Consider the following 16,104-nt stretch of genomic DNA (forward strand, 5'->3'; position numbering starts at 1 on the left):
TGGACACAGTGAGGGGAACATCACACACTGGGGTCTGTTAGGGGGTGGGGAGCTAGGGGAGGGATAGCATTAGGAGAAATACCTAATGTAGATGACGGGTTGATGGATGCAGCAAACCACCCTGACAAGTGTATACCTGCGTAACAAACCTGCACGTTCTGCATATGTACCCCAGAACTTAAAGTATAATAAAAATTAAAAAAAGAAATCTAAACATAGAAAAGGTACAGTAAAAATATGGTATAGTCGATTTTAAAAGGTATACCTGTAGAGTGTGTACTTCATGAATGGAGCTTGAAGGACTTGATGTTGCTCTGAGTGGGTCAGTGAGTGAGTGGTGAGCAAATGTGACGGCCTAAGACATTACCGTACACTACTGTAGACTTTATCAACACTGTTCACTTAGGCTGCACTAAATTTATGCAAAAATATTTTTCTTTCTTCAATAATAAATTAACCTTAGCTTACTGTAAAAAAAAAAAAATGTGAAAAGGTAATATTTATGTGTTCTGTGTTCAGGAAACCAGGAGGAATGGATTTTGCTGAAACTGGAATACATGGGTAGATAAGGCTAGAGAGATAGGCAGGAGCCAAGCCAACAATACCAGGCTACCACCAATTGCTGGGGTAGGCAAGAGCAGGCATCATCCTGGGTGTTTGGAGCTTCTTTTCATGTTCCCTAAGTTGGGGTGTGTTGGGGGGGATGATACAGGGAGAAATTCTGATTAAGACTTACATCTATTCCTTTGCCTTCTTTTCAAGAAGTCATACTTAATGTCCGTCCCTCCTGGACAGGGTCTGTTCTGTTTGCTGCGAAGCTCCTTTCTTATCTCTCTCACCTACTGAACATATACTGTGTTCTGGGAGCTTTGAATGCATCATCTTGTTTATCCTCATGAGATGGTCTAATAATGAAGAAAGCATGTTTTGGCATTCAACTCACCTGGGTGTGAGTCCCAGGTCTGCCTTTTACTAGCTGGATGTCTTTGAGCAGCCCAGTTCACTGTTCTGTGCTTCTGTGTCCTCATCTGCAAAATGGGAATGATGGCTATTTCTTCAGATTGCCCTCCCTCCCTTTTTTTCTCTCCCTCCCTCCCTTCCTTCCTTCCTCCCTCCCTCCTTCCCCCCCCTTCTCTCCTTTCTTCTTTCTCTTTCTTTCTTTCTCTTTCTCTCTTTTTCTTCTTTCCTTCTTTCTTTTTTCTCCTTCCTTCCCTCCTTCCTTCCTTCCCTCCTTCCTTCCTTCCTTCCTCTCTCTCTCTCTGTCTGTCTTTCAACAGGGTCTTGCTATATTACCCAGGCTGGTCTCAAACTCCTGGACTCAGGCAGTCCTCCCAGCTTGGCCTCCCAAAGTGCTAGGATTACAGGCCTGAGCACCTGGCCCGGACTTTCTTCAGACTTTTCACAGGGTACTAGTGAGAAAAAAATACATGGACTCTGCTTACTTAATACTGTGACTGGCACATTACAAGCTCTTCGCACACGTTATTGCTATTATTCCACATCCTAAGGGGGAAGTGCCTTTGAAGGGTCCACGCTCTTTTGTTACCCAAATTGGGTCAGGTTGCTTAAACTGCCGTTCTCCAGTAGCTAAAAACGGGTGGGAGAGCCTGGTCCTCTGAAGTCCAGCTGGGCACACAGCCAGTCCCTGGCCCGTCCCTGCTCCTGCTGCCCTGGCAAGGCCTCCCTTACCCACTGGGGCTACACCAGCACTGGCCCCGGCTCAGCTTCCTGTCTCCCTTATCTTCCTCCAGCATGTGCTGTCTGGAGTAGGAAACACTACCGCTTGCTTCCCTCATTTCCCTTTGCTCAACAGGACCCTCATTTTTTAGGTCTCAGTCAAATCCCAGCTGCTGGCCTGGTGCCCACTCTGTGATTTTCTACACCTCAGCCACCCAGCCCAGATGCAGTGTAGGCCCTGGCTCCAATAGCAGCATTTCTCTTTTCTTCCCCACCCCCATCCTGGGTTTAGAATGAGAAAATGCTCTCCCAACACTCTTATTTTCTCTGTTCCCCAGGGCCTCCATACTTCCATCCTTTTTTTTTTTGAGACAGAGTCTTGCTCTGTTGCTCAGGCTAGAGTGCAGTGGCAGGATCTTAGCTCACTGCAAGCTCCGCCTCCCAGGTTCAAGTGATTCTCCCACCTCAACCTCCTGAATAGCTGGGATTACAGGTGCACCACCATGCCCAGCTAATTTTTGTATTTTTAGTAGTTTTTACCATGTTGCCCAGGCTGATCTCAAACTCCTGACCTCAGGTGATCCATCCACCTTGGCCTCCCAGAGTGCTGGGATTACAGGCATGCCCAGCCCCATACTTTCTGAGTTCAAATCCTCACTCTGCACTTCCAAGCTGTGTGACCTTGGGCTACTTACTTAACTATTTTTCTGGGCTTTAATTTTTTCTTTTTCTTTTTTTTTTTTTTTTTGTACAGAGGAAGCAGAGAAGGTTTCATCAGGTTATCCAGGTTAGTCTCAAACTCCTGGGCTCAAGGGATCCTTCTGCCTGGGCCTCCCAAAATGCTGGGATTACAGGCATGAGCCGCCATGCCCAGTTTTTTTGGTGGTTTTTTTGTTTTGTTTGAGACAGGGTCTCTTTCTGTCACCCAGGCTGGGGTGCAGAGGCACAGACATAGCTCACTGTAGCCTTGACCTTTTGACATCCTGGGCTCAAGCCATACTCCTGCCTCAGCGTCCCGAGTAGATAGGATCACAGGTGTGTACCACCATGCCTGGCTAATTAATAAAAAAATTTTTTTGTAGAGATGGAGTCTCATATGTTGCCATGCTGGTTACTGATTTACAGGCATGAGCCACTACACCCAACCAGCTTTATTTTATTTTATTTTATTTTGTCTGTAACATGGAAACAATGAGCATGGTCTGTTTCAGAGAAAGTGATTAAAGGCCTAGCACATAGTATGAATTTTAAGAATGTTTTATAACATATATATTAAACATTCAAGCATGTTGGAGGTATGTGTTCAAAAATGTATTGATGAAGAGTGCTCAAAATAATTTTTGAGACACTGTGGGGGGGGTTAAATTCACAAACTTTGGCACCAGAGAGAGAGAAAGTTTCAAATTATAGCTTTTGCTGTGTGACCTTAGGTAAGTCACTTAACCTCTCTGAGCCTCAGTTTCTTTATTAGTAAAATGGTGATGCTAGTGAAACCCATTTTATAGGGCTAGCATAAGAATAAATTAAGATTATTTATGTAAAGAGCTGAACACTGTTCCTGGCCTGAAATAAGTGTTACCTATAATAATGGTATCATTGTCTCACTGTTCAATTTTCAGGGCTCTAGGATATGAGAGGGGTGCTTGGGAAATAGCTATTGCTGCTGCCATTTGTCCATGATGGATCTTAACCTGATTAGAAAGGCCTCGATGTGGCTGGCCCCCTGGGATTACAAATCCCAGCACTTTGGAAGGCCCAGGCGGATGGATTACTTGAGGTCAGGAATTCGAGACCAGCCTGGCCAACATGATGAAACCCTATCACTACTAAAAATGCAAAAATTAGCCAGGCGTGGTGGCACCCACCTGTAAATCCCAGCTACTTGGGAGGCTGAGGCAGGAGAATTGCTTGAATCCAGGAGGCGGAGGTTGCACACTGCAGAGATCATACCGTTGCACTCCTGCTTGGGCAACAGAGCAAGACTCCATCTCAAAAAACAAAAAAGAAAGAAAGAAAGAAAAGGAAAGAAAGCCCTTGATGTTATGAGCGCCGTGTAAGATAATGTGGGTGAAAGTGGACCCAGAACCTACCCACTTAGATCGAAGGCTCACAGCATTCAATTCCAGATTGGTTCAATCATATGCTCTCTTACCCTCTCTTACCCATCCCAAAGTACCCTTCAAGCCTTCAAGGGAGAAAAAAGTCAAAGCAAAAATATGCACAACCTCGCTAAGAGTCAGATAAATGCAAACTAAAACCAAAGAGAAATGCCATTTTACACCCAACCATCTGATAATGCCAAGAGCTGGCAAGGATGTGAAGTGAGGGAATTCTCATACGCTGCTGGGAATGTAAATTGGCACAACCTTTTTGTAAAACAGTTTGGCAATATCTAGTAAAACTGAAGATGCATATACCTTATTACTCAGAAATTCCACTCTTAAGTTTGCACCTACAAAAACTCCCACATATGCACAAGGACTCGTGTATGAGAATGTTCATACCAGCACTGTTTGTAATAGCAAAAAACTGGAAAAAAACTTAAATGTTCAGCAACAAGAGAATGGATACATAAATAATAATCTATTCCCAAAATTTATTTATTTTTTTTTGAGACAGGGTCTCACTCTGTTGCCCAGACTGGAGTGCAGTGGCATGATTATGGCTCACTGCAGTCTCAACCTCCCGGGCTCAAGCAATCCTCCTACCTCAGCCTCCTGAGTAGCTGGGACCATAGTCACACCCCACCACGCCCAGCTAATTTTATTTTATTTTTGTAGAGATGGGGGTTTCTACAAAACCCCCATCTATGTTGCCCAGGCTGGTCTTGAACTCCTGGGCTCAAGTGATCCACCCACCTTGGCCTCCCAAAGTTCTGGGATTATACCTCCCCAGCTGGAATATTTTAAAGCAGTGAAAATGAATGGTCTACACATAGCCACATGAATGAATCTTATTAATATATTAAGTGAAAAAAGCAAAATGTACAGAGGAATACATACATTTTAATACCATTTATATAAAGCTCAAAATATATGAAATACCACTATCTATTGTTTAGGGATATATACATAAGTAGTGTAAGTATATAGAAATATAAGGAAATGAAAAATATCAAATCTTCATTTTCATTTGAAGTGGTTACTTCAGGGGCTGTGGCAGGGAGAGAGAGATGCAACTGAGGAAGAGTCCATAGGGGGCTTCAACTATATTAGTAATATTGTATTTCTTATGCTGGGTGGTGGGGATAGGTATGTTTGAAATGTAATCCTTTAAGCGTGAAATAACTCTTCAGAAATGAAATATTTCAGGCTGTGCACAATGACTCACGCTTGTAATCCCAGCACTTTGGGAGGCTGAAGTGAGTGGATCACCTGAGGTCAGGAGTTTGAGACCAACCAGGCCAACATGGTGAAACCCCATCTCTACTAAAAATACAAAAATTAGCCAGGTGTGGTGGCAGGTGCCTGCAATGCCAGCAACTCGGGAGGCTGAGGCAGGAGAATCACTTGAATCTGGGAGGCGGAGGCTGCAATGCGCCGAAATCACGCCACTGCACTACAGCCTGGGAGACAGAGCAACACTCCATCTCAAAAAAAAAAAAAAAGAAAGAAAAGAAAAGGAAAACAAAAAAGAAATGTTTCATAATTTTTAATAAAAGTCAAGACAATATAAATTGGTAGTGATTTAAGTCATTCTACTTTTCCTGAGGCCCAGTGCAGGAAAACAAAGTTCCTATCCCTCTTCCAACTAGACTATTTTGATAAGCTGCAAAAAGAAAAGACTTTGATGCTATTTCTTAGCCAGTTTGCAAGAGCTGAAAGGTGAGCATGGAAGCTCTTGCATATATTCAGTTCAGAGAGTGGGTGCCTAGTTTACGTCCAGCCTTTGTTCCAGATTTCACTATGACGTCAACTTTCCAGGGAGAAGTATATAAAATAAAAAGTTTAAATGCCCCTCAGTCCTTTACCCAATCCCATTCCCCAGAGGTAATCTCTATTGACAGTACCCCTTTGGACATTTTCCCTATGTATATACAAATACACAAATACACACAGAAAGTTAATTTTGGCCAGGTGCAGTGGCTCCTGCCTATACCAGAGGATCGCTCGAGTGCAGAAGTTCAAGACCAGCCTGGGCAACATAGCGAGACCTTGTCTCTAGTAAAAATCAAAAAAATTAGCTGGGTGTGGTGGCACAGTGGCACGTACCTGTAGTCTCAGCTACTCAGGTGGTTGAGGTGGGAGAATCACTTGAGCCTGGGAGGTCAAGGCTGCAATGAGCTGTGATTGCTTCACTGCACTACAGCCTGGGTGACAGAGCAAGACCGTGTCTCAAAAAAATAATAATTACATATATATATATATATATATATATATATGAGGATGAAATTATATATGTATTATTTGAACAGAAGTGAAATCTTTTCTTTTTTTTTTCAGACAGAATCTTGCTGCATCACCCAGGCTGGAGTGCCATGGTACAACCTCGGCTCTCTGCAACCTCCACCTCCCAGGTTCAAGCGATTCTCATGCCTCAGTCTCCCAAGTAGCTGGGATTACAGGCATGCACCACCATGCCCAGCTAATTTTTGTATTTTTAGTAGAGACATTCGCCTTGTTGGCCAGGCTGGTCTCAAACTCCTGGCCTCAAGTGATCTACCCACCTCAGCCTCCCAAAGTACTGGGATTACAGGCATGAGCCACTACGCCCAATCAGAAGTGAAGTTTTTTAATTAAAAATTTTATTTTATTATTATTTTATTTATTTATTTATTTATTTTTTGAGACAGAGTCTCACTCTGTTACCCAGGCTGGAGTGCAATGGCGTGAACTCGGCTCATGGCGACCTCCATCTCCCAAGCTCAAGCGATTCTCCTGCCTCAGTCTCCCAAATACCTGAGATTACAGGCTCACGCCATCACACCCAGCTAATTTTTTTTGTATTTTTCGTAGAGATGGCGTTTCACCATGTTGGCCAGGCTGATCTTGAGCTCCTGACCTTGTGATCTGCCTGCCTCGGCCTCCCAAACTGCTGGGATTACAGGCGTGAGCCACCATGCCTGACCAAGAAACAGGTTGTTTAGTGGTTCTGTGTGTGGTTGACACATAAATGGTCCTAAACTGTTCAAAATATTCTGCAACTTATTCTTGGACATCTATGTACATCATAACTATCTCATTCAGTCATTCACTTTGCTGATATTTATTATGTGATGTGCACTCTTCCAGGGAGACTATTGCACGAGATAAACGTCCTCCTTCCTCATACAGATTACATTCTGGTGAAACATTCAAACAATAAGCATGTAAATAAATAATATAATTTCATGTAGTACTAAGTAATATGATGAAAATAAAGTGGGGATTGGGCAGGGGAGGGTGTACTTTCTTTTAACTATTACATAGTATTCACAGTATGGATTAACATAGCTTGGGGGAGTGACTTTAAAACTTTTCTACTTGCTTCCTAGAGTAAGGAACACATTTTACACTGCTATCCAGAACTCATCATGGAAACATACACACAAAACCAAAGCACACATGTACAACTGAGCAAATATTTCATGATATAACACTTTCTCTTACTAAGGGTGATGCACTGAACTTTTGTATTCTGTTCTATTTCATTTTTTAAAAATGGTAACCATGACCTGCTAAATTGTTTTCATTGTCCACTAATAAATTATGACCTCAGTTTCAAAAATATTGCTTTAGGTAACCAATCATCTTCTGAGATTTATACAGATTGCTCATAATTCTCTCCTATTTAAAAAAAAATTGTTGCAGTGAACTGCTTTACACTCATTTTATGACTACTTCTGAGACCAAGATCCTTGATTACGTAATTGCTATTTACTTAAAATTCTGGTAAAATGTAGCCATTATACTGGAAAACTAAATTTTAATCTTGGATCTGTCACCACCGTGATATATAAACTTTGGGCAAGTCCCTGCACCTCTCTGGATCTCCATTTCCCTATCAGCAACCTGCTGATCCTACACCCAGGAGTGTGTTCTAAGTTAACAGTAGATGCCCCACCCCCTGCATCAGCGTGGGCAGGACTTCTCACCAAGCCCTTCTCCCCCTTTTCCACTCCCTGTTCCTGGTTCCTAGGAAGCAGCCCATGGAGGAGGGAAAAGGCAGGTCTGGGCAGGAGGGCGCAATGAAGGGTGGGGCAGAGGGAGGGTAGGAGGGAGGCCAGCCCCCTAGTAGGAAATGAGACACAGCACGAATAACACTTTATAAGCCCGACACCCTCTTCCTCCTCCCATCTCCTGGCCTTCTTCCATCCTCCTCTGCCCAGACTCCGCCCCTCCCAGACGGTCCTCACTTCTCTTTTCCCTAGACTGCCGCCAGTGGAGCCCCCAGCCTGCCGGAGCGAGGAACCCAGGTCCAGAGCCTCAACTTCAGGATGTTGACAACATTACTGCCGATACTGCTGCTGTCTGACTGGGCCTTTTGTAGCCAAAACGCCTCAGATGGTGAGTCGGGGGCACATCTCCTGCCTCAAGATGGTTCTGGAGAATCTCATTCTATCTGGGTACGTGGCAAGACCACAGGATAGCTTATCTCACAGCATCTGTGTCTGCAGCTGGCTAGATTGCTCTACAGGGCAGGCAGAGTCTTGGGGACTGGTTTGTGTCTCAGAGCCAAGGTGAGTTAGTACATTTAAGCCCCTGAAAAGGGGGAGATGAAAGAGGCTAGGGGAAACAGGATGACTGGAAACCTGAGAAAGAAACCAGCAGAGAGGGCAGGAGAATCAGCCTCAGGGAGAGGGGAGAAAGGGGAACTGAGGGTGATGGTAGATAGGGGTACATCTAGGGGAGACGGGAAGAGGCTCAGATGAGAAGAGAAATGGAGGGAATGGGAAGACACTGGGAAAACTGATGGAAGAACTGAGGGAAGACTGGGGCAGAGAGAGGTGAGGGGAGGCTAGGGAAAATGGAAGAAGACTGGGTGCAGCTGGTGGAACTTGAGAGAAAGAGATGCTGTGCCTAATAGAACTTATGGGCGATCAGGCTGCCTGAAGTGGCCCTGTTTAAGCAGAAAAGGGAGTTATTTCCCTCCCTTATAATTGCACAGGGGCCTCCTTTCCCCTCTCTCACAGTCCCCATAGCTTCAGTCTCCCCCTCAGAGAGGCAGCAAATAATAACCAGTATTCAATGGGTGCTCACTATGGTTAATACTTGGATTGACCCATTTAACTCGCACAAACCCCGAAAGGTGGGTAATATTATTACTATCTTCATTTTATAGAGGAGGAAACTGGGTCACAGAGTAGTTAAGGACCATGGGTTATCCATAAATATACTTATTCACATCTGCAGATACAAAGCACAACTTCTCAAATGCAAACACAGACAGGACCCACTCACACACACAGATTTACAACCCTGGACTCATCCAAATGTGCTCTGGGCATCAACTCTGTGCCACACTCTTTTCTGCGTGTAGGAAGCAGAGATCACCAGGCATGGTTCCATAGCCTAGAGGAGTCCATTGTAGCCTGTGTGTGTTTGAAGACAGTCAGGTAGAATCTAGTGAGATATTCACTAATATGTGGTGGTCTGGGATCACTGAAACAGACCCACTGTGTCTTGTGGGGCATCAGAAAAAAATTTCCAAGGAGAGGGCAACTGAGCTGGGTCTTTTTTTTTTTTTTTTTGAGATGGAGTCTCAGGCTGTCACCCAGGCTGGAATAGAGTGGCACAATCTCAGCTAACTGCAACCTCCACCTCCCAGGTTCAAGCGATTCTCCTGTCTCAGCCTCCTGAGTAGCTGGGACTACAGGCATATACCACCACGTCTGGCTAATATTTGTACTTTTAGTACAGATGGGATTTCTCCATGTTGGCCAGGCTGGTCTTGAATCCCTGACCTCAAATGATCCACCCGCCTCGGCCTCCCAAAGTGCTGAGATTACAGGCATGAGCCACTGTGCCCAGTCTCTTAGCTGGGTTTTAAATCACGAATAAACTCCGCTAGGCAGAAAAAGGGAGGCAGAGCAATCCTGACATGCTATTTATGTGTCAGCCAAAGGCGGCATGAGGAACCCCAACTAGTTTGATATATAAGCAGTGGGAAGTGGCCAGAAAAGGCAGCAGGGGCCAGGTATCTAGCAGCCTTAAATGCCAGGCTAAAGACTCTGGACTTGATCCTGTGGGGAGGCAGTGTAGCAGAATGGCTAAGAGTACTGGACTTGACTGCCTACATGCAAACCTTGGCTCTGCCGCACTATCTCTGCCTCAGTTTCCCATGTAGACTGGGGTTAATAATAGTAGCTACGAGCCCAGATCACACCACTGCACTCCAGCCTGGGCGACAGAGCAAGACTCCGTCTCAAAAAAAAATAAAAATAAAAAAAAAATAATAATAATAATAATAATAGCTACTGCATTAAGCCATTTGGGAAAGGCACAAAGATAATAATGTATGTAAAGCCCATTGCCCAGGTTATAATAAGCACCTAATGGACATTGGCTATGATTATTTTTGATTAATGAAGGGGAGGGGGTTATGGCACTGGAAGATTTTAAGTAGGAAAAGGACATGATCTCATCCCTGGGTCAGGTGGAGGTCGGAATAGAGAATGGGGAGATGTAGAAAGGTACTACCCCCGTCCAGATAAGACGGGTGAATCCTGAATCAGGGCAGTGGAAGAGGAGACAGAGAACAGGCGATGGAACTGGGATTTTATTCAGGTCAGGATTTGTTAACCATTTGTTCCGTTGGTTAACAGGAAACGGGGGGAGGGAGAGCCGAGGGTGAAAAAGGAAGCAGAAAGGAGTGTCTCTTCCACTGCAGGCCTCAGTTTCCTCATCTGTAAAACGGAGATAATAATCCCTGTCCTGCCCTCCTGGCAGAGTTACTGTGAGCGTCAAATGGGAGAAGCGGTGGGAGGGCACATTATAGTTTATGAAGGGTCGAGAAGGTGGGCGGCCAGCCTCAAGGTAGGGGGTTATTATCTTCCGCTGCCCGCCGCCCCCTCCCACGCCGGCCCAGGCTGACGCTGACTCTGCCCGCAGGCCTCCAAAGCCTTCATATGCTCCAGATCTCCTACTTCCGTGACCCCTATCACGTGTGGTACCAGGGCAACGCGTCGCTGGGGGGACACCTGACACACGTGCTGGAAGGCCCAGGCACCAACGCCACGATCCTCCAGCTGCAGCCCTTGCAGGAGCCCGAGAGCTGGGCGCGCATGCAGAGTGGCCTGCAGGCCTACCTACTCGAGTTCCACGGCCTCGTGCGCCTGGTGCACCAGGAGCGGACCTTGGCCTGTGAGTGGGCACGCAGCGGGGGCGGGGTCTGGGCGGGGCTGGTGGGGGCGGGGCCTGACTGGTGGAGGCGGGCTGGGGCTTGCAGGGACTGGGCCGCCACTGGAGCTCGGTGGCGCCTGGGCCTTTGAAAATTGCTGGGTGGGGGCTGGAGAGAGGCAGGTGTCCCCGCTAAGAAAGCCCCGACTCGGGCGGTCGGCCTGCTGGCATAACCTCTTGGGGTAGACCCTGTTGGGAGGCCCTCACACCGTGACACCGAAGGTGCCCTGAAAACTCCTCACCCCTCACCTCACAGTCCTCCAACTCCTTTTCTTCATAGATCCCCGTCCTTCTCTTCCCACACCCCCAGCACTTCACTCTCCACCCTCCAGCCACCTCTCCTCATACAAGCTGATGACTTCGCTCTTAGCTCCACTCATGACCCCAACTCCTCCCCCAAAGACCCCAGTTTCTTCTCTCAAAGCCCCACTCCCTCCCCATCACAACCCCAACTCCTTCTTCTCAAAGACCCTAGTTTCTTTTCTCAAAGTACCACTCCGTCCCTCACCCCGATCATAGCCTTTAACTCCTTTCTCTCCTAGTCCCCCACTGCACCCACCTTTTTTTTTTTTTCTTTCTGAGACAGAGTCTTGCTCTGTCGTCCAGACTGGAGTGCAGTGGCCCGATCTCGGTTCACTGCAACCTCCGCCTCCCGGGTTCAAGCGATTCTTCTGCCTCAGCCTCCCAAGTAGCTGATATTACAGGTGCTCGCCACCAGGCCCGGCTCTTTTTTTGTATTTTTAGTAGAGAGGGGGTTTCGCCATGTTGGCCAGGCTCGTCTGGAACTCCTGACCTCAGGCGATCCACCGCCCTGGCTTCCCAAAGTGCTGGGATTACAGGTGTGAGTTCCTGCCCCCCGCCGCCCAACCCCCATTTTTTTTTTTCTATCACCAGTTGAACAAGGCCTGACAATTCCCTTCCCTTTTTTCATCATAGTCCCTGGCCCCTTCTTTCTCAGCCTGTAACAGTCTAACCACAAACCCCTCCTCACAGCCCCAGGCCCTTCTCCCCACAGTTCCCTGACCTATAGACTCCCCTCTCCTCACAGCACTGACTCTCACCTTCCTATGTTCTTTTCCCCTTGCTGGGCCTCTTCCCACACCTGGCACCCTCTCTGCACAGTCCCCTGACCCTGACTCTCTATCCACAGTTCCTCTGACCATCCGCTGCTTCCTGGGCTGTGAGCTGCCTCCCGAGGGCTCTAGAGCCCATGTCTTCTTCGAAGTGGCCGTGAACGGGAGCTCCTTTGTGAGTTTCCGGCCGGAGACAGCCTTGTGGCAGGCAGACACCCAGGTCCCCTCCAAAGTGGTCACCTTCATCTTGCAGCAGCTCAATGCCTACAACCGCACTCGGTATGAACTGCGGGAATTCCTGGAGGACACCTGTGTGCAGTATGTGCAGAAACATATTTCCATGGAAAACATGAAAGGTATGATGGGACTGGGGCCCAGGCCTGCAAGCTGGGGAGAGGGCGGGTTCCAGACAAATGGATGGACCTGAAGAATGGATGCCTAGAGCAACAAGAGGCCCACAGCTGGGGGTTTGGGACAGAACACACTCAACTTAAGTCAGTTGGTAAACGGGTCCCTTTCTCCTGGGGCAGAAATGCTTTGGGGTTTGACTCAAATCATGGACTCCTTGGGGGTCTATTCTTCGGGCTAACTCTCTGCATGTTCTGCAGGGAGCCAAACAAGCCGCTCCTACACTTCGCTGGTCCTGGGCGTCCTGGTGGGCAGTTTCATCATTGCTGGTGTGGCTGTAGGCATCTTCCTGTGCACAGGTGGACGGCGATGTTGATTACTCTCCAGCCCCCTCAGGAGGGGCTGGACTGATGGAGGCTGGCAAGGGAAAGTTTCAGCTCACTGTGAAGCCAGACTCCCCCACTGAAACACCAGAAGGTTTGGAGTGACAGCTCCTTTCTTCTCCCACATCTGCCCACTGAAGATTTGAGGGAGGGGAGATGGAGAGGAGAGGTGGACAAAGTACTTGGTTTGCTAAGAAACTAAGAACCTGTATGCTTTGGTGAATTAGTATGATAAGTGAATGTTTATCTATCTTTGTGGAAAACAGATAATGGAGTTGGGGCAGGGGGCCTATGGCCCATCCTCCAAAGATAGACAGAATCACCTGAGGCATTCAAAAGCTGTAACCAAATAAACAAATCATCCACAATCAAAATAAAACATTCAATGCTTCCAGGTGTGTCAGACTTGGAATGGGACACTGGTATAATAGGGTAGAAAGAAGTAACACGAAGAAGTGGTAGAAATGTAAAATCCAAGTCATATGGCAGTGATCGATTATTAATCAATTAATAATATTAATAAATATCTTATATTTAAAGCATTGTTATCTCCTCCACTTTGCAAAATTTTTGGAAAAGTAACCTATACCCATTTCTTCTGCTTCCTTATTTCTCACTCATTTTTTTTTTTTTTTTTGAGACAGAGTCTTGCTCTGTTGCCCAGGCTGGAGTGCAACAGCGTGATCTCAGCTCACTGGAACCTCTGCCTCCCAGATTCAAGTAATTCTCCTGCCTCAGCCTTCCAAGCAGCTGGGATTACAGATGCATGCCACCACACCCAGCTAATTTTTGTATTTTTAATAGAGATGGGGTTTCACCATGTTGGCTAGGCTGGTCTTGAACTCCTGACCTCGTGATCCGCCCACTTCAGCCTCCCACCATGCTAGGATTAGATGTGAGCCACCGTGCCTGGCCTTCACACTCATTCTTAGACCCACTGCAATCTGACTTCTCTATAGACTGCTCTAAGATCACTAGTAACCTCTAATTGTCAAACCATCACCCTATATGGTATCTGCAAATTTGCAGACTAGAACTCTCTTTTTACCTTAACTTCTGAGATACCATACTTCAATTTTTAAAAACTGTTCTGTCTACTTTTTTTCAATCCCGTTGACTATGTTATCTTACTTGATTCACCCTGGAAATGTTGGCTTCCTTAGAATTCCATTTTTTTCCTTTTGTTCCTGTTTGAACTATACCCTTTCTAGGTGACCTACTGACCATGGCTTCAAATACTATCTACCTGTGGTTTCCATGGAAAAGCAATATAATTTTATCTTTAAGAGCATGTGTTTTGTTGGCCAGGCGCGGTGGCTCACGCCTATGAGGTCAGGAGTTCAAGACAAGCCTGACCAACACAGTGAAATCCTATCTCTGCTAAAAACACAAAAATTAGCTGAGTGTGGTGGCACATGCCCCGTAATCCCAGCTACTTGGGAGGCTGAGGCAGGAGAATCACTTGAACTGGAGAGGCAGAGGTTGCAGTGAGCCCAGATAACACCACTGCACTGCAACCTGGGCAAGAGAGCGAGATTCTTTTTTTCTTTTCTGAAAAAAAAAAGAGTATGTGTTTTGTCATCAGACTTAAGTTTTACTTCTTTGAGCCAGAAATTTAACCTCTTCTAGTCTCAGTTTTTTTGTTCCCAAATGGTATTAATAAAATATGCCAAAGGGTACAAGAAAAACAATACCTAATTCATACAGGCATGAAGAGTATTAAATAAAAGTATATATGTAAAATAATATGCCAAGCGCAAGCCGGACATGGTGGCTCACACCTGCAATCCCAGCACTTTGGGAGGCCGAGGCGGGCGGATCACGAAGTCAGGAGATCAAGACCATCCTGACTAACACGGTGAAACCCCGTCTCTACTAAACAAAATACAAAAAATTAGCCTGGCATGGTGGCGGGCAGCTGTAGTCCCAGCTCCTCAGAAGGCTGAGGCAGGAGAATGGCGAGAACGCGGGAGGCGGAGCTTGCAGTGAGCCGAGATCGCGCCACTGCACTCCAGCCTGGGCGACAGAGCAAGGCTCTGTCTCAAAAAAAAAAAAAAAAAAAAAAAGCCAAACACAGTGACTAGCTCACACCTGTAATCCCAACACTTTGGGAGGCGGAGGCAGGAGGATTGCTTGAGCTCAGGAGTTTGAGACCAGCCTAGGCAATATAATGAGACCCTGTCTCTATAAAAAAGTAGAAAAAATTAGCTGGGCGTGGTGGTGTGGGCCTGTAGTTGCAGTTACTCAAGAGGCTGAGGTAAGAGGATTGCTTGAGCCCAGGAGGTTGAGGCTGCATTGAGCCATGATCGTGCCACCACACTCCAGCCTGGCAACAGACCCAGAAAAAAAAAAAAAAAAAAGATAGTATATGTATAGTCAGTAAATACAGCAGTGGCTTCTGATCTCCAGACCTCTCATTTGCATTGATTCTTTAAAGTCATCTCTACCTTAATGCTCTGTAGACATTTCAGAATCAACATGTTCAAAATCAAATTTATTATCTTTCTCCCCAAATCTGCTCTCTCTACTTCTGATGTTTACTGTTCATTAATGGATAACAGAATAACCATCAAATCATGTAAGTGGAGAGACCTCACTGTTAACCTTTATTTACTCCCTCTTATTTGTCCCCACCTACCAAATACAGTATGTATAAAACACATTCACTCATTTCTACCCCATTACCTTTGTTCAAGATATCATAATTCCTCTCTTTCTTTGTGGTAAACATGAAGGTGTACCATTCAGTTCTACCTCCAAAGAAAGACTTCCTGTTGGCCAGGCACGGTGGTTCATACCTGTAATCCCAGCACTTTGGGAGGCCGAGGTGGGGGGATCACCTGAGGTCAGGAGTTGGAGACCAGCCTGGCCAACATGGCGAAACCCTGTCTCTACTAAAAATACAAAAATTAGCTGGGCGTGGTAGTGCACACCTGTAATCCCAGCAACTAGCAGGGACTGAGGCAGGAGAATAGCTTGAACCCGAGAGGCGGAGGTTGCAATGAGCTGAGATCTCGCCACTGCATTCCAGCCTGGGCAACAAGAGTGAAACACCATCTCAAATAAATAAATAAATAAATAAATAAATAAATAAATAAATAAGAAAAAAAAGACTTGCTGTTCAGCTCTAGGGGGAATAGCTAGCAGACAACTTCCGCCTACTTCAGTTCTTTCAATGTCTGCCTCAGCTGTAGAGGACAGTCCTACACAAGATCATGTCCATCCCAGAGCTGCCCTCACTCGGTACCTGAGCAAGGCAGGGGTATAAAGGTTTGATCATTTTGGCCAACTGCAGGACAGCTCTGA

At 46.2% G+C, this 16,104-nt stretch overlaps 1 protein-coding gene and 1 long non-coding RNA gene across 3 annotated transcripts in view; one reads left to right on the forward strand and one right to left on the reverse strand.

Moving 5' to 3' along the window:
- Positions 1-16,104, reverse strand: part of LOC135965640 (uncharacterized) — a 41,693-nt gene that overhangs the window by 13,583 nt on the left and 12,006 nt on the right. Inside the window, exons 1-2 of one of the 2 annotated variants that reach the window (XR_010578646.2) lie at positions 3,543-3,668; positions 944-1,028 (exon numbers count right to left, since the gene is read on the reverse strand). This is a non-coding gene — a long non-coding RNA (uncharacterized lncRNA). Of the gene's footprint in view, positions 1-943; positions 1,029-3,542; positions 3,669-16,104 lie in introns of those variants that run through there. The other variant, XR_010578645.2, reaches the window with a different exon arrangement.
- Positions 8,036-13,177, forward strand: PROCR (protein C receptor). Its single transcript, XM_015457977.4, has 4 exons — positions 8,036-8,162; positions 10,707-10,958; positions 12,145-12,423; positions 12,676-13,177. The coding sequence occupies exons 1-4, from the start codon at positions 8,093-8,095 to the stop codon at positions 12,789-12,791; spliced, it is 717 nt and encodes a 238-aa protein (XP_015313463.1). The 5' UTR covers positions 8,036-8,092; the 3' UTR covers positions 12,792-13,177.

This window comes from Macaca fascicularis, chromosome 10 (genome assembly GCF_037993035.2).
Source record: "Macaca fascicularis isolate 582-1 chromosome 10, T2T-MFA8v1.1".
NCBI classification, from domain to species: Eukaryota; Metazoa; Chordata; class Mammalia; order Primates; family Cercopithecidae; genus Macaca; species Macaca fascicularis.

Excerpts from the sequence above, each read along its gene's own strand:
- PROCR (XM_015457977.4), top strand. The coding sequence starts at position 8,093 with ATGTTGACAACATTACTGCCGATACTGCTGCTGTCTGACTGGGCCTTT. Across the intron at positions 8,163-10,706 it reads TAGCCAAAACGCCTCAGATG|GCCTCCAAAGCCTTCATATG; the intron begins GTGAGTCGGGGG and ends CTCTGCCCGCAG. Across the intron at positions 12,424-12,675 it reads TTCCATGGAAAACATGAAAG|GGAGCCAAACAAGCCGCTCC; the intron begins GTATGATGGGAC and ends CATGTTCTGCAG.